Below are 20,085 nucleotides of genomic sequence, written 5' to 3' on the forward strand. Positions count from 1 at the left end.
TCTAAATCGCTATGCGGAATTTTATGAACGTTTGCACCAACATTCTCACAGGAAACTGCCATTTAACTACTTATGATTTATTTTCAAAATATTGAACCGAAAACATACGAGAGGGATGTATTCGCTGTTAAGTGTTTAAGTGGTGGTTGGTAGTGGGATTTTTTGTATGCAGATGACGATGTGCATTTCAAATAGCCAGCCCTTGCTGCAGGAGAATTAAACAAACGCGGCTAAAATCCCAGCGCCGGCCGGGAAATCATGTTCATTGTCAAACTTCTTGATGCGTTTCAAACCAATCAAGATTTTTGTCTTCTATTATAATGCAATTAAGCATTTGTTCCACATACATTAAATGCCAATTTGTATAGCTTTTGAAAGTCCTATTCTGTTTGGTCCCTCCTAAATGAGATACTTTTACGTAGGATGTGACTGTTATTTATTTATTTATTTATTTATTTATTTATTTATTTATTTATTTATTTATTTATTTATTTATCTATCTATCTAGCGTGTGGATTTTCGTACCGGGAGTGTCCGAGGACATATTACGCTCGCCTGATGCAGATCTTTCTATTTGACACACGTAGATGACCTGTGTGTTTGTGTGAAACCTGGATTTGGTACATAGCTTATTCCCGTCGAATAACAGCAAGAGGTCTGCTCAAGGCTTGACTTCTCAAACTGACGGACGAATCACAATCAAGTGCGTCATATGCTCTCACTCCATAAGAATACTGTGGAGTACTGAATTCAAGCATTTCGCACACAGTCTAGTGGTCAGAGATGTATACCACTCCTACCCTGCCACCCAATATTCTGATAGTGAACTTTTTCCACCAAAGGGACTCGAACCGGCTAAGCACGGCGTCAGACCGTATATATATATATATATATATATGTCCGACTCGTTGGCTGAATGGTCAGCGTACTGGCCTTCGGTTCAGAGGGTCCCGGGTTCGATTCCCGGCCGGGTCGGGGATTTTAACCTTAATTGGTTAATTCCAATGGCCCGGGGGCTGGGTGTTTGTGCTGTCCCCAACATCCCTGCAACTCACACACCACACATAACACTATCCTCCACCACAGTAACACGCAGTTACCTACAAATGGCAGATGCCGCCCACCCTCATCGGAGGGTCTGCCTTACAAGGGTACACTCGGCTAGAAATAGCCACACGAAATTATTATATTATTATATATATTACAAGTCGCACCGACACAGAAAGGTCTTATGGCGACGATGGGATAGGAAAGGGCTAGGAGTGAGAAAGGAGCGAACATGGCCTTAATCAAGGTAGAGCCCCATCATTTGCCTGGTGTGAAAATGGAAAACCATGGAAAACAATCTTCAGGGCTGCTGACAGTGGGTTTTCGAACCCACTGTCTCCCGAATGCAAGCTCACAGCTGCGCGCACGTATCCACTCAGACCATAAAGACTTGACGCCTGAATAATCATGGTCACCAGGTGGGCTACGGTGATTATAACGAGAAAGATTCAAATCTTGAAGAAGAATAAGGAAGATGACGTTCCCTGTAAGCCTCCGTGGCTCAGACGGCAGCGCGTCGGCCTCTCACCACTGGGTACCATGGTTCAAATCTCGGTAACTCCATGTGAGATTTGTGCTGGACAAAGCGGAGGCGGAACAGGATTTTGTCCGGGTACTCCAGTTTTCCCTCTCATATTTTATTCCAGCAACACTCTCCATTATCATTTCATAGCATTTATCAGTCATTCATAAATCACTTTGGGAGTGGCGACCCCAATGTACTAATAGCCTATATATGGTTCATTAATTACATCAGTGACCCGGTTGAAGACTGTAAAACAGGTTGTATGTTCTCAATTTTCCATATTTCCCTTATTAATCATCCTATCGAAAAATTTTACATGAGCAAAAAGCGTAAAAAATAGATGTTTATTAAGTTTGGCAGATTTCCATTAACGTTAATCATGGATATTTTGTGGGGGAGTAAAAATCACTTTTATTTTGCTAGTGATTTAACGCCGAACTAAAACACTGGAACTTTTCAGCGACGCCAGGGTGGGAAAGAAGCTTCAGTGCTCTTAGTTAAGTTATAGCCTTGATGTGAAAATGGGAAACCACGGAAAATAATCTTCAGGGCTGCCGACGGTGGGATTCGAACCCAATATCTCCCAAATGCAAACTCACAGCTACGCTACTCTAACCACACGGCCAACTTACTTAGAAAATCACTGTTTCGGTCTTCCTATAAACCTCCTGTTAGAGATTTTAAAATGGCATGGGTTCTAAAACCAAACTTTGGATGGGTGGATTCTACCTAATATGAAGATTAATTGAAAAATATCCAGTAGTTTTCTGTTTTAAGGACTCAAACAAACAAACAAACAAACAAACAAACAAACAAACAAACAAACAAACAAACAAACAAACAGACAGGTGGACACCAAAGCTAAAATAACTGCATGCAATCATTATTACACCTGAAACGCTTTTTGCTCACGTAAAATTTTTCGATAGGATGATTAATAAGGGAAATATGGAAAACTGAGAACATATAACCTGTTTTCCAGTCTTCAACCGGGTTACTGATGTAATTAAGCAAATTTCGCCTAAATAATGAATGTACAGGTATACGGTCGTTAAGATTTTATTGATAATTTATAGATGAGATCATGTTTTAAATTTTGAATTCTCAGTGCAACATTATATCCCAGGGATCATGCAAAGCATTTTAGGTTCGTGAAATATCACCATCGGGGTCACGGTTCGAATCCAGGTGACTGCATGCGTCAGTTTTGAAATAATAATGAATGCCCCAGTACTTCGAATTTGATGTAAAACACGAGATGTTATTGTTACAATTAAGATATTAATAGTCACGTAAAGCTGTAGTTTGCTTTTCCATATCGAGGGTGGTCATACAACACCTCATAATCCACAAATATACGAAATGGAGAAGTTAATGTGAACTCCTTGGAAAAGCAAAGACACGCTTTCCTACAAAACCTCTTAAGCCTGACAATGTCGTGAAGCAACATACACCAAGGCAAACTCAGCTCTGTATGTCTTGTGTCCCACTGATTGAGGTTTACTAAGTATCCCCATTTAAAAGTTAGCGTACTAAGTGGTTCAGCACCTACCTGTCTATAGATTAACTGCATTACGAACATTAGAAGATCATTGTAGGTCTCATTTTTATGATATGTCTCCCACCTATAAGACCACACTATCACAGTTATGATTGTTGTTTCAAAGGCCTACTTATTAATACGAAACTGAATATGTAATTATTAGACTATCTTTAGATGTCGAAAAATTATAAAGGTGAAAAGTCTACGGATGCTTCAATTCGTTATGCGGAAATCGGTCAACTATATCGTACATTTTGTTATCATAATCCCCTGTCGCAAAGTAAAGACAAGACAACGGAAAAATCTCAGAGAAGTTCAGGAGGACCATCGTCGAGGTATTTGTAAAATTATTGGCGAGGAAGACGTGGGGTTTCTGAAACTAAGGATGTATTTTCTAAACCGCTGTCTACCACAGCCCTTTAAACAACAAGCATCACAACATTCAGTCTACCACTGATGAAGGTGATCACAAGAAATCTTCCACTGTGGTAGAATAACACCCACGGTATCCCCTGCCTGTCGTAAGAGGCGACTAAAAGGAGCCCCCAGGGGTTCTCAACTTGTGAGGTTGAGATGGCGACCTCGGGGCCCTTTAACTGAATCCTGGAATTGCTTCCATTTACTTGCGACAGGCTCCTGAATTTCATCTGTCCTATCCGACCTCCTTGGTGTACTCTTGCTCTTTTCCGATCCCGCAGCTGTTAGGTTCCGAGGACTAGAGAATTTTTCATTTTCATGCCCTTCGTAGTCCTCTTCTTTCTTTGGTTGATATCTTCATTCTTCCAAGTGTCGGATCCCTTTCACTTTTCTCTCTGATTAGTATTAATAGAGGATGGTTGCCCAGTTGTACTTCCTCCTAAAACGATAATCACCATCACCACCACTTCACTGGAAATCCAAGCCTCTGTATGGTGGTAATAAAGGAAAGTGGTTGTAAATATGGCCTTCAAGAAGTAGACAGATCTAAAGAATACAACGAGTGAAAAGTGCGAGTTAAAGAGCTGTACGAAGCTAGTAGGCTAGGTTGAAAACGTGACGGGATTTCTGATGGAAACAGGAAAGTTACTACATATTCCATAAATTTTCTTCTGATATTACATGGAAACAAAGAAAATTTTATATCCTGAATAATGTTAGACGTATCATACCCAAGAAACGCAGCACGGAGAGCAAATAAAGACGAAATTATATTATTTTTTTTCACATTATTTATCACTTGTTAATGGATGTATGAAAAAATATTTCTATCTGCATTAGGGTATCGTGAATTTTCTTTCTATAACAGGTTGGAAAAGGGTAAGAACGAAATACTGAAACTCTAAACCACGCCCAGCACTATTAAAAATGTGGATTTTGTGGGGAGCCTTGCATCATTCGAAATATACCTGTGATTGATCAAAAGAACCTCTTTTCACAAGATGGGAAAGGACAAATTTAACGAATATCCACAGCATGGAGTCGGCAATTTGGATAAAAATGATTACAAAAGGCGCCTGGTCAGAAAGAACGGCTAAAAGAGATAGACAAGAAATGGCCAAGTATAGGAATAGGATATTCTACACACAATGGTATGGGCTGCATATGTTATGTGTGATTTACGGCTATCACAGTATCACCTGGAAAGTAGAAATTAACAGAGATCAGGTCTCGTACGTATAGTGCCAAGGCTTAGATATGCTTCGAATTCAATTTCGATGACCAGCGGACACTTCTTCTCCAGAAAAAAATAACTCAAAATGAAATTGTTGATGTCCACGACTTCACATAGGAAGAAGGAAATTATCACCTTAGAAGTCGCCGCACTTACATTAACTGAAAAGTGTCCTGCCGGCGGACTGCCATTACTACGATAGTAAATACACTGTTACGTTGAGCCTTCTATAATTTTAATGTACACTGTGAAATAAAGAATGCGATCCGATGATAGGAAGACATTTTTGTCCTACGCCGTTCTGCCATTAGATTATCATCCGAAGTGATCGACCCACGTTCATTATGCCTTGATGTTGCACTATTTAATATTTTTTCATTACAAGGTAGCCCACGGCGCTATCATCTGCCTCCGTCGGGACGGGGCCACAATTGCACACTTACATTACAACTCAGAGGTTTTTATTCTCTTCCTATTATGAATTTGCATTCGTTATTATTTCAGAAAGGTTGTTTAGAGAGGGGAGTATACGTTTCCACTACAACAATAAACAATGTATAGTCTCTCAACCTACCAGACATAAGAAAGTCGTAACCGAAGAACTTTTTAAGAACACGCATAAATACGAAAAAGTTGTAAATTGTTCGCTAAATAGTGTCAAATAACAAAATACAAAGCAAAAACTGACAAAACCGAGCAAGTTGGCCACGCGGTTAGGGTCGCGCTGCTGTGAGCTTTCATTCGGGGGATGGTGGGTTCGAATCTCTCCGTCGGTAGCTTCGAAGATGGTTTTCCATTTTCACACCAGGCAAATGCTGAGTTTGTACGTTAATTAAGACCACGGTCGCAACTTTCCCAATCCCACCTCTTTCCCATCCTTGCGTCACCGAAAATCTTCGATGTGTTTGTGCAACGTTAAGCAAAAAGTAAAAAGAAAAAGAAAGAAAACTCAAAAATAGCCTTAAAAGTAAAATCCTGGGAAAGTAATTTTGTGTCTACTGTAAAATTTCTTTTGTGGGATTAAGAAATGTCGCACACTCGCTATCGATACTTTAAATACCTTTCGGAGTAAACTGTTGGCCTTTGAAATACAAGTTGGAAGGTATAAAATATCAGCCTACGGCTGTGAAAGCTGGGCATTGGGAGAAAAGGAGATAATGAGCATAATTCTTTATTTGCAGGATAAACTTCATTTGTTGGATTAAGAAATGACCCACACTCGCCGTCGATATTTTAAATGCCTTTCGGAGTAAATTGTTGGCCTTTGAAATACAGGTTGGAAGGTATAAAATATCAGCCATTAATGAGCATAATTATTTATTTGCAGGTTATTTTCGAGTCAACTACGACAAGCAGAACTGGAAATTATTAGAAGAACAGCTCAACAGCGAAGACGTAAAGATCCCCTTACTGAACCGTCTACAGATAACGAATGATATTCAAAATCTGATGGCGGCAGGGCTCGTAGACGTGGAAACAGCTATGGGGATTACAGAATACTTGAAGCGAGAAACAGATCCTTTAGCCTGGAAGGTCGCCTTCATCGGATTAGAAGATTTATACAATAAGATTTCTGGCTCACCGTATTTACCTGCTCTGAAGGTGAGTAGGCGCTATCCGAAATAGATGATAGCTTTGTAGGAAAAAGATAATTTAATTGGTGAATTGAAAATACTTTTAGAAGATTTACTGGTTTTAAGTCCCCGTAGTCCGCCTCTGTGGTGTAGTGGTTAGTGTGATTAGCTGCCACCCCCGGAGGCCCGGGTTCGATTCCCGGCTCTGCCACGAAATTTGAAAAGTGGTACGAGGGCTGGAACGGGGTGCACTCAGCCTCGGGAGGTCAACTGAGTAGAGGTGGGTTCGATTCCCATCTCAGCCATCCTGGAAGTGGTTTTCCGTGATTTCCCACTTCTCCAGGCGAATGCCGGGGTGGTACCTAACTTAAGGCCACGGCATCTTCCTTCCCTCTTCCTTGTCTATCCCTTCCAATCTTCCCATCCCCCACCAAGGTCCCTGTTCGGCATAGCAGGTGAGGCCGCCTGGGCGAGGTACTGGTCATCCTCCCCAGTTGTATCCCCGACCCAATGCCCCTGAGGCGGTAGAGGTGGGATCTCTCGCTGAGTCTGAGGGAAAAGCCAACACTGGAGGGTAAGCAGATTAAGAAAGAAATAAAGTCCCCGTCATTGTTTCAACGGTGTTTTGAAGGTGCCATGGCTCCAGAATTTTGTTCCGCATCAGTTCATATCTACTTTTTTTACTACTTGTTTTACGTCGCACCGACATAGACAGGTCTTATGTCAACGATGGGACAGCAAAGGGATAGGAGTGGGAAGGATCCGGCCGTGGCCTTAATTAAGGTAATTAAGGAACAGCCCCAGCATTTGCCTGGTGTGAAAATGGTAAACCACGGAAAACATTTTCAGGGCTGCCGACAGTGGGGTTCGAACGCACTATCTCCCGAATACTGGATACTGGCCGTGCTTAACCGACTGCAGCTATCGAGCTCGGTGATATATCTACTGAGAAGAGGCTGATGTATAAGAGCAATTTCAAATACCACGACCGAACCAGCCAATTTGAGCTCAGAAGAACAGCGATCTACTGCCTGAGCTACTCAGTCCAGCTCTAGAAAATATCCCATGAACTAGTCAGTGAGTTCAGCATGTGCTAAGTATTTTATATGAATTAAGCCATTAAAAAATATATTTCGATGTTTACATGATTTTACAATATACCTGCATCTGTAACAAATAAAAGTAGCAGGTCGTATTTAAAACCAGAAGGCCATAATAATTTCAAGGAGCCCATCACACACTCAGTCACAGTTACCTTGTTAGTGGCCGGTAATTCACACACATTCATAAGGTAAGTCTCGGCACCGGTTAGCAGTAAAATTGCCCTCAGAATCATACTTCCATCAACAGATATCCACATGAACTAATGCACTTGCTGATTTTGTATATAAGTCTTATGCAATTTACTTTTTCGAGCACATGTTCTTGAGAGTATTTGTCTTTCTTTCTTTCTTTCTTTCTTTCTTTCTTTCTTTCTTTCTTCTTCTTTCATAATCTGTTGGGTTGGCTTTTCCCTCGGACTTAGCGAGGGATCCCACGTCTACCGCCTCAAGGGCAGTGTCCTGGAGTTTCAGAGTCTGGGTCGGGGGATTCAACTGGGGAGGATGACCAGTACATCGCCCAGGCGGCCTCACCTGCTATGCTGAACAGGGGCCTTGTGGAGGGATGGGAAGAGGGAAGGAAGCGGCCGTGGCCTTAAGTTAGGTACCATCCCGGCATTTGCCTGGAGGAGAAGTGGGAAACCACGGAAAACCACCTCCAGGATAGCTGAGGAGGGAATTGAACCCCCCTATACTCAGTTGACCTCCCGAGGCTGAGTTGACCCCGTTCCAACCCTCGTACCACTTTTCAAATTTCGTGGCAGAGCCTGGAATCGAACCCGGACTTCCGAGGGTGGCAGCTAATCACACTAACCACTACACCACAGAGGCGGACGAGAGTATTTGTCGAGAAAATATTTTCATTTCGGTTCTTCATTTTCCAAAATAGAATATCAGCAGCTAACAGTGCTTCGCACAACTCATGAAAGAAATTACTAACCCTACTCTGTAAACACTTCACTAATAGCTGTTGAATAGGCATTTTACGAGTTTTCTGGATAAATACTCGTTATGTTTTGCTGTATTTATATGCTGAAATACTTGAAATCCTTCCTTTCTCTGTTCATTTTTCTCACATGGTCCACAAAAGAGTACTCTGTTAGGAATACCTGAAGATATTAAGTCACCTGAAAACTCCTGTAAATTATTCTACCATTCGAAGCTGACATTTGGCATATTCAGTATGGTTAACAGATTATAAAGGACTGTTTTCACACACACTATATGTGTAGCTTAATTTGTTTAGCACGCAGTCAGTTCACATCACCATTAAAGCAATACTGGAAGCTCCGGGCTTTCCGGTCTCGCCCAAAGCATGCGAGGATGACGCAACAGGGGATTCACCGTATGGCTTCAGCACCACTCCCCTGTACGTGACGAATAGCATTACTGCCAACGGTATCAACACGAAATACATAAAAATAAAAGCTTAAAAATCATTGAAATATGCCATAGGAAAAATTCCACAGATTGTTTCCATATATTCGACCGGGTCAGGAAGGGAATGAATGAATGAATGAATGAATGAATGAAGCCCCTATCTAGTGGTGAGGATAGGAATCGTGTCAGCTGCGAAGCCTGTCGCACCCCTCTGGGGCAATGATTAATGACTGACAGATGAAATGAAATGATATTGGAGAGTGTTGCAGGAATGAGATATGAGAGGGAAAACCGGAGTACCTGGAGAAAACCTGCCCCGTCTCCGCTTTGTCCAGCACAAATCTGGGATTTGAACCACGGAACCCAGCGGTGAGAGGCCGGCAGGCTGCCTCCTGTGCCACGGAGGCTCCAAAAACATGCCATATACGCATGTTTTTTACATCGTTATGCCCTACTCAGGAGCACGGTTGAACTTGCTTAGCTGATGTGTTGGCCTTCATAAAAATCAAGAAAATATATCGTTATACCGCTGATGATGATGATGCTTGTTGTTTTAAGGGGCCTAACATCGAAGGTCATCGGCCCCTATACCGTTATATGCACCATGAAATAACGTTCGAAGTTTTATTGTTTCACTGCCTCTGGAAGTAGTTTTTAAACGTAATTCTTAAGCCTGTTCAAAATCAAAAGTTAGGTTTTACTCACCCGCAAACATTTATTGTTATAAAATGGAATATCCTGCACGTATTCAATAGCTTATTCTCAGAGAGATACCAAATGTAGATTAGGTTTCAAGAGTTTGTTTCCGTTCACTGTTGGTTGCGTACATCGTATCACCGCGTGCTCTCCTAAACCGTACCGGTACAATTTACGGACGTACATTGTGTCAGGCTTCAAATTTTCCATTAGTTGATATAGCAAATATAAAAAGATATCATACGGTTTTCCTGATTTTCTTATTACATATGTGTCCGTTGTGGGGTAAGGTAAAGAATGGCAAAACGGAAATATGGAGCTTGGACAAACATGGGCATGGCCCTTGCAGTTCATAAGAATGGGGACATAGGATTCATTGGATATTGTCGATATTACAACCATCCAAAGCCAACTCTGAAGACACTTATATGGCAAGAATGTTAGAGCCTATGAAACGTTATAATAAAGCGATTTATTTATGTAGATTATATGTGAATACTTTGATTTAGTGACTAAAACCTACTTGATTATTATAGTGTTATGACTTAGCACACTTTGGTACGATTTACGAGACTGGTTTCCTATATCGTACCGGCTGCAGACGTTAGAAAAAACAGATTAATTTTAAATCCATATTACTCAATGTTGAGATTATTTTAGCCGAAGAATATCAATAAACCTGTTAGTTATCTAAAAATTAACTTCTACTTCTTCTTCTGTTTTCACTCCAGGGTCGGTTTTTCCCTCGGACTCAGCGAGGGATCCCACCTCTACCGCCTCAAGGGCAGTGTCCTGGAGTTTCAGACTCTAGGTCGGGGTTTACAACTGGGGAGAATGACCAGTACCTCGCCCAGGCGACTTCACATGCTATGCTGAACAGAGGCCTTGCGGAGGGATGGGGAGATTGGGAGGGATAGACAAGGAAGAGGGAAGGAAGCGACCGTGACCTTAAGTTAGGTACCATCCCGGCATTCACCTGGAGGAGAAGTAGGAAAGCACGGAAAACCATTTCGAGGATGGCTGATATGGGAATCGAACCCACTTCTACTCAGTTGACCTCCCGAGGCTGAGTGCACCTCGTTTCAGCCCACGTACCACATTTCAAATTTCGTGGCGGAGCCGGGAATCGAACCCGGGCCTCCGAGGGTAGCAGCTAATCATGCTAACCACTACACCACAGAGGCGGACAAAAATTAACTTCATTGCGTTAAATACTAATTTACGGCAATGAAAATAATGTGTCTAGTGGTACGATTTAGTCAACCATACCCTAATTCGTACACATAATACATTTACCGTGTGGTTTAGCCGCCGCTTCCAATGTAGTTTATGCAACCCAACTAACCTGCGACAAGGTTATAAGGTGGCTATTCCCCTGCAAGCGTACTGTATGGTAGGCCTATTAATGTCCAGTCAGCACATTTTGCACACGTTTCTGAACCATACCGACAGGTTATCAATGCAGGGGAATCAACGCATATAACTAGGTACCAGTGCAGTAATTAATGTCTTAAACACCGAACCGGATGGCGTATGTATTCTACTCTCGTGGTACTGCCAGCTTGTTCCCAGCAGTGTAGCGTAGCGGATGTGGTTAGACGTTAGCCCAGTAATCGACGGAGTATGCCATCGGCGGTTCGATTCCTGCACCTTTCAAATGTTTCTGCATGTGTACGATGTTTGAATACGTAAACTCAGGCCCACGTTTACCACATTTAAACAGTAGAATGACGCTGTTATTAAATTTTTGCTCTGAGCATACTCCACTGGTTAGGGCCTGAATGTACTGCAATCTCTGCTGTCATTCGTCATGTTTTCCACAGAGGAATACGTTGACATGCTCCTCATTTATGGGGAAGCAAGAAGAAACGCGCACGAGGCACTACGTCTGTACCAGGAACGGTATCCTGACAGGCGTGCCTGGCTGCTACGACATTCCGCAGTGTTGAAAGACGTCTAAGGATAACAGGCGTGATTTCCAAACGGCCACCTGCCCGCGATAGGCCCGTTACATCGGGTGAAACAGAAGAGGTCGTTCCGGAGGCAGATCGTAATTATCCACACATCACTACAAGGACCAGCCAGCCGTCCGTCTGGCGAATACTGCATGGACATAAATTTTACCCATACCATCTTGAGCTACACCAAAAACTCCATGGCTGGGATTTCGAAGCACGAATGGCGTTCTGTCGGTGACTATTAGGCAGGCTGGAAAATGATGCAGCATTCGCATCGCACATCTTGTTCTCGCTTCCACAATAATGGGAACGTCAATCGCCGCAATTGGAGCCCGGACAATCCTCACTGGGTGCGAGTGACGGCCCATCAAAGTACGATAGAGAGTGAATGTGTGGTGTGGAATCTTGGGGAATCGCCTGATTGGACCTTATTTCTTTGAGGGCTATTACACTCTCTGCGTCAGGAACTCCCACTGCTGCTGGAGGATGTGCCCTTGTACGATCGTTTGACGATGTGGTTGCAACAGGCTGGAACTCCACCACATTCGACTTTACCTGTTCGTAATCATCTGAACGAGGAACTGCCAGATCACCGGATTTAATGCCGTTAGACTTCTTCCTGCGGGGGCATTTGGAAAAAGCCGCTTACGCTCAAGCGCCGGAAAACCCTGACCAGCCCCGGCAACTCATCACGGACGCCTGGAGAGCAATTACGAATGAAATGCTTCAACGTGCAAGACGATCTATTGCACACCGGGCCCGAATATGCACAAACCAAACCGGTCATCATATCGAACATTTGCTGCGATAAAACATTGTCGGGGCAGTTGTGTTCCTATTATTTCCGGTCCGTATGTGTGCGGCCTGCTAACTAATCGGCCCTTGTTAGGGCTACAAACATATTCATTCACACACAATTTGCATGAAAGAGGGTATTGAACTTACATTACGTGCGGTACGTATAAAACAAATATTTTAATAATATAGAATCTTCTTCTCGGAATCGAGCCTTCACACGTAAGCCCTCTCCTCCGCGCTTTTACCAACTACGCTACGGATCCGTGCGGTACAGCATGCAGCTTATAGCATGTATTAGTTTTACTGCGATCACAATATCAATTTAGTGTGTCTCCGGCGTCTCTGGTTCATATGATCTGGAAGGCACACGCATGTCTTCCAGTGTTTAGTACCGGTACACTATTACTGCGTCCTATCATGTTGAGGCAGTAAATACCAAGATATACGTTTGTGTTGTCTCAGCACCTGTAGGGCAGATGTTTTCAGGACGGAATTAATATTGCGAGTTTCATAAAACCACATTGGAAAAGGGCAGCTGAATCATACGGTATAACCCTTAGGAAAAAATATGCAAATGTATGAACATCCGGGCCCTAGTCATGTGACGTCTTGAATATTTTATGGTATCGGTTTAGGCATGTCAGGATATGTCCTGAATACTTTGACATCGGTTGGTGTACGTTATGAGATGTCTTGAATACCATGCCTTTGGTCTCCGCACGTCTTGAGGTGACTTGAAGACCTTATGATATCGGTCTGAATCACATCATGACATGTCCTGAAGACATCATGACGTCGGTTTGGCTAAGTCATGAGTTGTCATGAAGACACATGACGTCGGCTTGTGTTCTTCACGAGATGACCTGAAGAGCTAATGACGTCGGTTTTGGGTACATGAAGAGGTGCCCTGAAGACACCATGAGTCGATTTTGGTAGATTATGAGATGTCTTGAAGACCTCATGAGGTCGTTTTGGGTACGTCATGAGATGTCCTGAGGACTACAAGAAGTGAAGGGTCTCAGATATGCTCACAGAAACGTGAAATCGCGGATTCCCGGTTTCATGGCAGAACCTACTCAAGAAGATGTTAGAAAGAAAACAATGTAATATCCAGGTTATTTAGATATAAGATTTGGTAATGACATTCTAAGAGAGCCACCTCTAATCTAAGTAGGAAATGACGAGAAGAGACGGTTTTGGTACAAAGACAGTATTTTGATCTAGCCGTGCTGAGTGGCTCAGACGGTTGAGGCGCTGGCCTTCTGACCCCAACTTGGCAGGTTCGATCCTGGCTCAGTCCGGTGGTATTTGAAGGTGCTCAAATACGTCAGCCTCGTGTAGGTAGATTTACTGGCACGTAAAAGAACTCCTGCGGGACTAAATTCCGGCACCTCGGCGTCTCCGAAAACCGTAAAAGAGTAGTTAGTGGGACGTAAAACAAATAACATTATTATTATTTTTATTATTATTATTTGATCAATTTTTTTGCTAGGGGCTTTACGTCGCACCGACACAGATAGGTCTTATGGCGACGATGGGATAGGAAAGGCCTAGGAGTTGGAAGGAAGCGGCCGTGGCCTTAATTAAGGTACAGCCCCAGCATTTGCCTGGTGTGAAAATGGGAAACCACGGAAAACCATCTTCAGGGCTGCCGATAGTGGGATTCGAACCTACTATCTCTCGGATGCAAGCTCACAGCCGCGCGCCTCTACGCGCACGGCCAACTCGCCCGGTATTTGATCAATTACATAGTACCTAACTACATCGCGTATACACTGTATAATTTTACTAGGGTCATTTGTCTTGTTTCAGGCATTCTACTTGCGGCTAATTGACAAGTTTTATAACACTGTTGGATTCACTCAACAACCTGGAGAGAGTCATTTGATGACCCTCATTCGTCCTAAACTGTTGCACTGGGCTTGTCGTCTCGGACATGATGGTTGTGTTCATGCAGCAGCAAGAACTGTGGGAATGATGCGCAGAGCCAATCACGAAATGAGGTATGAGAACTGTTTGTTAGTAATAGGAAGATTAGAAAACTGTTAAGTCACCAAATTGGGTATAGTGGTGGTGGTGGTTGTGATTATTATTTTAAGACAAATTATAGCTGGGCCACCATCCTCTATTGACACTAATCAGAAGGAAGAAAAGGGAAGAGACCCGATCTTTCGAAGAATGAAGGTATCAGCAAAAGAACGGAAAGGGCCACGAAAGACATAAAAGACTCCTCAGACCTCTCAAACCTAATACAGTTGGGATTAGATGAGAAAAAGAGTTAACCAAGAAAGATCGGTCAGGAAATATTTATCGTGGAGTCTGGAGAATTAAGTGGAAACATGCAGACTCAGCAAAGGGCCTTGTGGTCGCCAACCCAAGCTCACTAATTGGGAGCCCCTGGGAAAATCTTTCTATGACTTCGCAAGTTACACTCCCGTCCTGCTCCTTGTAACGAAGGTTTGTATTCTAAAAGCAACTAAGAATTCAAAGGTGCTTCGTGTTTACGAAATTTTCTAAGTAGATTTAATATGCATATAACTCTAAAGAATCCCAGTCCTAAGAATACGCAGGTTGTGATTCTCCTTTTGAAGTGGAAGTTCTGTTCACCTAGACAACGATTCCTTCTTAATATTAATCACAGGAAACTTGGTGCAGTCAAATGCGGCCATGGCCTATACCTTTCCAGTCCGTCGCTGACAATCTTCGATGTGTTAATGCGAGGTTAAACCATTTGCAGAAATAACACAATCTTATAGTCACATAATCCGCAGTATTAAATGTAAAATTCAATGAAATCACAATTAACACACAGCAAAACAAATTCCGAAGCCCACCCACCACGAGACTGCAAGTTCTGTTTCAATGCCCACTTTTACATATAGTACATACAGAGCAGTTCGAAAGTATTGTGTTAGGAATATTTGCAGAAATCAATCTATAACGACTGTGTTCTAATTAGGAGTCACAGAGTAAAATAAACTGTGCATCACTAACTTCCATATAGCTTGCGCTAGAAGTTTCTGACTTAGGTCCCTGTTCAGAATTGCATTTGTCTACATTTGAATGACTTACTCTACAATGTACCATTATATTTCTTCCTGGTGTGCATATTACCTTTAAGTGGACGTTTCTTTGACCATTTAAGCGTAGGTCGAGGCACTGTTTCTTCCAAAAGAAATATTTCACAGCTCACAGATACAGATCACAAATTATCAACAACACAAGTAACCACATGGCCGTGCGCATGGTAATAGGAAGAAGGAAATAGCAGCAATGCCATTTGTTGCTAAATTGATAAATCTATCAAGCATTTTAGAGGGAACTTCAAAGAATGAAGCAAATGACTTAGGGACATAGGGAGTGTATGACAACTCCATAAATTAGACCCGAGCCACACCCACTCCAGTGTAATCGCTAAAAGAGCTCTCTCTCTCAGAGGCTACGTAAGATATTAGCTTTCTAAAACTTTTATAGGTAATATAATCATTTTTCTATCGGTAAGTGGAAAAGAAAAATGTAAAAAATAAAAATTCTGACAAAAATCAAGTTGAGCCTTGACTGTTGTAACCATTCAGCATCCTTAGTTGCGATCCCTTGGGGTCGACTATCAGTCCCCTCTTATAATAGGCGAGATATATCGTGTATGTATTCTACCACCCCCACACACAGGGGAGTCTGTCCCTATTTCAGATATTTTTTTCCAAATGATATCGGATTTCAAAGACTCCTTTCTTTCTTTCTTTCTTTCTTTCTTTCTTTCTGTCTTTCTTAATCCGTTTACCCTCCAGAGTTGGTTCAAAGACTCCTATTTTATTTCTGTGCCGGTTATAGCCCATGTTAAACTTCATACAAAAAGAAAACTGAAATGGCGTATGGCGTTTAGTGCCTGGAGTGTCCGAGGACAAGTTCGGCTCGCCAGATGCAGGTCTTTTGATTTGACATCCGTAGGCGACCTGCGCGTCGTGATGAGGATGAAATGATGATGAAGACGACACATACACCCAGTCCCCATGTCAGCGAAATTAACCAATCATGGTTAAAATTCCCAACCATGCCGGGAATCGAACCCGGGACCCCTGTGACCAAAGGCCAGCACGCTAACCATTTAGCCATGGAGCCGGACAACTTCGTACAATGTAATATCTCACACGCATGTCTTCAAACACATATTTCTATCATTCCTGTGTATTTTTGAAGTGACTAAATTCATTTGCTAAAAGTAAAAATGAAACTAAAATTGCATTCAAAATCAGACTCCAAGGCGCAACAGTCCCGAAGCGACCGCTGCTAAGCCCGAAGGCCTGCAGATTACGAGGTGTCGTCTGGTCGTACGGGGATTCTCTCGGCCGTTATTCTTGGCTTTCTAGACCGGCGATGCCATCTGAACGTCAGATAGCTCCTCAATTGTAATAACGTAGGGTAAGTGGACCTAGAACGAGCCCTCAGATCCAGGTAAAAGTCCCCGACCTGGCCGGGAATCGAACCCGGGGCTTTCGGGTAAGAGGCAGGCACGCTACCCCTACACCGTGGGACTTCTGCCTGAGATTGTAATATAGAGACAATATATGATCCAACAGCTTCGCTGGAGGAGGATAAACGGATTAAGAAAGAAAGAGAAGGAAAGAAAGAAAGAAAATAAATGAAAAAGATAAAAGAAAGTGAAAGATGAAATAAATGGCATGTAAATGACATGAACTTGTGAGAGATTGCTAGGTTACATGAGATCCTATTCACCGAAATGTTCTCTTAATGTAAGATTACAGGCATGGTGGTTATTTTTTATTTAACGGGACAGGCAAATGTGATTATCAACAAATAGACATCAAATACCTATACTTATAGATTTCAAAAAATGAATTTGCAGAAGTGAAAAAGGAAATACGCGAATACTGTAATTTTAAACCGAATTATAAACTAGAACATTAAGAAAGGAACACAACTTCCCCGAGAAAGTATTGGTGGTGTTTATTGTTTTAAGACGAAGTACAACTGGAAAACCATCCTCTCTTAACACAAAAAAATCCGCAGCCTGTCCCAGTCACTCGACCGGGTCAAGAATGGAATGAATGAAGCCCCATCGAGCGGCGAGGATAGGAATTGTGCCAGCTGTCGAAGCCTGCCGCACTCCTCTGGAGCAATGGATAATGACTAACAGATGAGGTGAAATGGTACCGGAGAGTGTTGCTGGAACGGAAGACGACAGGGAAAACCGGAGTACCCGGAGGAAAACCTGTCCCACCTTCACTTTGTCCAGCACAAAGCTCGCATGAAGTGACCGGAATTTGAACCACGGAATCCAGCGGTGAGAGTCAGCGTGTTGCCGCCTGAGCCATGCAGGCTCCACCATCCTCTATCAACACTAAAAAAGAAAAAGGAAGAGATCCGACCCTTCGTAGAATCAAGATATGGGCAGAAGGAAGGGAAGGGGTGCGAAGGTTGTGGAAATGAAAGACACCCTCGACCTCACAATCCTAGTACGTCGCTGTCGGAGGAGAACAAGAGTTAACGCAGTGAGGTCTGATAGGAAAGGTTTTTTCTATTTGCTTTACGTCGCACCGACACAGATAGGTCTTATGGCGACGATGGGAGAGGAAAGGCCTAGGAGTGGGAAGGAAGCGGCCCTGGCCTTAATTAAGGTACAGCCCCTGCATTTGCCTGGTGTGAAAATGGGAAACCACGGAAAATCGTCTTCAGGGCTGCCAACAGTGGGGTTCGAACCCACTATCTCCCGGATGCAAGCTCACAGCTGCGTGACCCTAACCGCACGGCCAACTCGCCCGGTAGGAAAGGTTAAATTGAGTATACTGACACGAATAAGTGGAAACAATACCACACTTGGCTTGGGGGCTCATGTCTAACAACCCTTTAGGTACTCATTTTAGTAGCCTCTTACGACAGGTAGAAGATACCGTGGTTGTAATCTACCGCATACACCTATAAAGTCAGGGATCCACGCAGTCAGTGGGAAAGTGGGCCACGGTGCAACATAACATAAGCACACAGGGAAGTGGGGGGTGAGGAAAATAGAGCCTTTCCTCCTTAAGTGTTAAGAATGCGTATCTATTCCATGATCTGCCCTTAACCTGCGTAAAACTATAGTTTCTCTCCGGGACGGCTGGAAAGAAGTAGGCCTACGTTACACCGCAGCGCAGGTGACTCCTTAATTGCTCTCATAATGGGCCCTCGATGCAACGACTATGGAAAGAGTAATCTCGAAGAGTCTAATTCTAATTTTATTTGTCATTTTCACAGCATCGACGAAGAGCTTCGTGATACCCTGTACTGTGCTGGTGTTCGCAATGATGGCGAATCGACTTGGAACTGGGTGTGGAGCTTGTATCAAAACTCTGACAACGTGAAGGAACGTCAGAAGCTCCTGCGTGCATTGGGGTGCACCATAGACACTAAACTGATCAGCAGGTAAGTTCAGTTCAAAGGTTTACCTCTAAAACCAGTGAAAAGAAACATTTTGCATTGTACACTCGTCTTAATTCACGTGGAGAACTTGTCCTGATCACGAAGGTTTATGACAAGAAGTAGATCTCAGAGATGCATTCATATCCGATATTTAGTAACTAGCGGGTACTCGCCATTTCACCCGCGTTTATTCATTCAACCGCTATATATTTTTAAAATTATTTGTCTAGCAGGAGAATAAATAAAACGTCGTATTTATTAACAGGGACATCATTTTTACATACATCGCAGTAATTAAATTATTTCATTTTAAAATATATTGTTATTTTCAGTGCTTGCCATAATTACACCGTAAATTACAATTAAACATACCAGGTTGGTGGGCGGTACAAATAATAGTAAAACACTATAGAAGACCGGATATTATCAAAATATATTTTTTTCCGTATAGGCCTAGAGATGCAACAATGGTAGAATAGGAGACGTCACCACGGTGAAGGTTATCGACCTTCGACGTTGATTTCCGGTTATTCCTCGCGGAAGATTCTTTTCAAGTGAGACCTAATGCCTAAGACCTAATGAGACCTAAGACCTAATGTTATTTCGACGGATTTCTGTTGAAGATGACAGATCAGTACCTTTTGCGGCCGGACGGTATAGGCATGGCCTTCTGTACCTAAGTTGGTGGATTTAGTCTCAGCTCAGTCCAGTGATATTTCGAAGCACTCTGCCATCTCAGCCACTCAGCCCGGCCTCAAGAAGTACTGATGTAGACATCTTAGCCTGCCGACCTGAATAGCCCAATCTGTTAGTCGTTGTCCTGTTTTCTGGATGGTAGTTTCGATCCCAGATTAGGTTGGTGGCATTCTTCCTCTCTTCTGGTGCCGTGTCCTCACCCAACCGTCGTGGAGTAGTTATCCATGTTCTGCGCTTCCTGCATCAGAGTTGCCTTACCATGGATGCCAAACCACTGTTGGAGGTCCCACCCTTAGGATAATTTTCTCCACTAATTTTCACATTTCAGCTCCATCAGACTTAACTTGTCATTGCGGAAGACGTGACCAAAATAAAAATTGGTTTCCTGCGTTTTATGAGGGTTTAGGACATCCTGGCACTTCCACGTTGGAGGTCGAACGGTCTAACCATGGGGCGTTCATCATGACCTTTGAGGAGTTTCAATATAACAACCCGGTGTCGTTGGTTTTCAGGGTGATATGCAATTCCTTAGGAACAATAAATATTTCGAAACCATGACATTTCTTAAAATCTATACCAAGTAAGTGACGTTAAATAAGATTGTTATTAACAAAACCGTTGTTGTTATTATTATTATTATGAATTTATCCATAGAGTAAAATTCGTATCAATGTGATTTCTGTTCAAAGAGAGTTCTAC

The 20,085-nt window shown here is 42.7% G+C and overlaps 1 protein-coding gene across 1 annotated transcript in view; it reads left to right on the forward strand.

Annotated features, from left to right (window-relative positions):
- The window catches only part of LOC136859064 (uncharacterized), a 792,234-nt gene that overhangs the window by 87,901 nt on the left and 684,248 nt on the right, over positions 1-20,085 (forward strand). Inside the window, exons 10-12 of the mRNA XM_068225768.1 lie at positions 6,095-6,369; positions 14,086-14,276; positions 18,526-18,693. Coding sequence (XP_068081869.1) covers positions 6,095-6,369; positions 14,086-14,276; positions 18,526-18,693 — 634 coding nt within the window. The remainder of the gene's footprint in view (positions 1-6,094; positions 6,370-14,085; positions 14,277-18,525; positions 18,694-20,085) is intronic.

The sequence above is a fragment of the Anabrus simplex genome, chromosome 1, assembly GCF_040414725.1.
Source record: "Anabrus simplex isolate iqAnaSimp1 chromosome 1, ASM4041472v1, whole genome shotgun sequence".
NCBI lineage: Eukaryota > Metazoa > Arthropoda > Insecta > Orthoptera > Tettigoniidae > Anabrus > Anabrus simplex.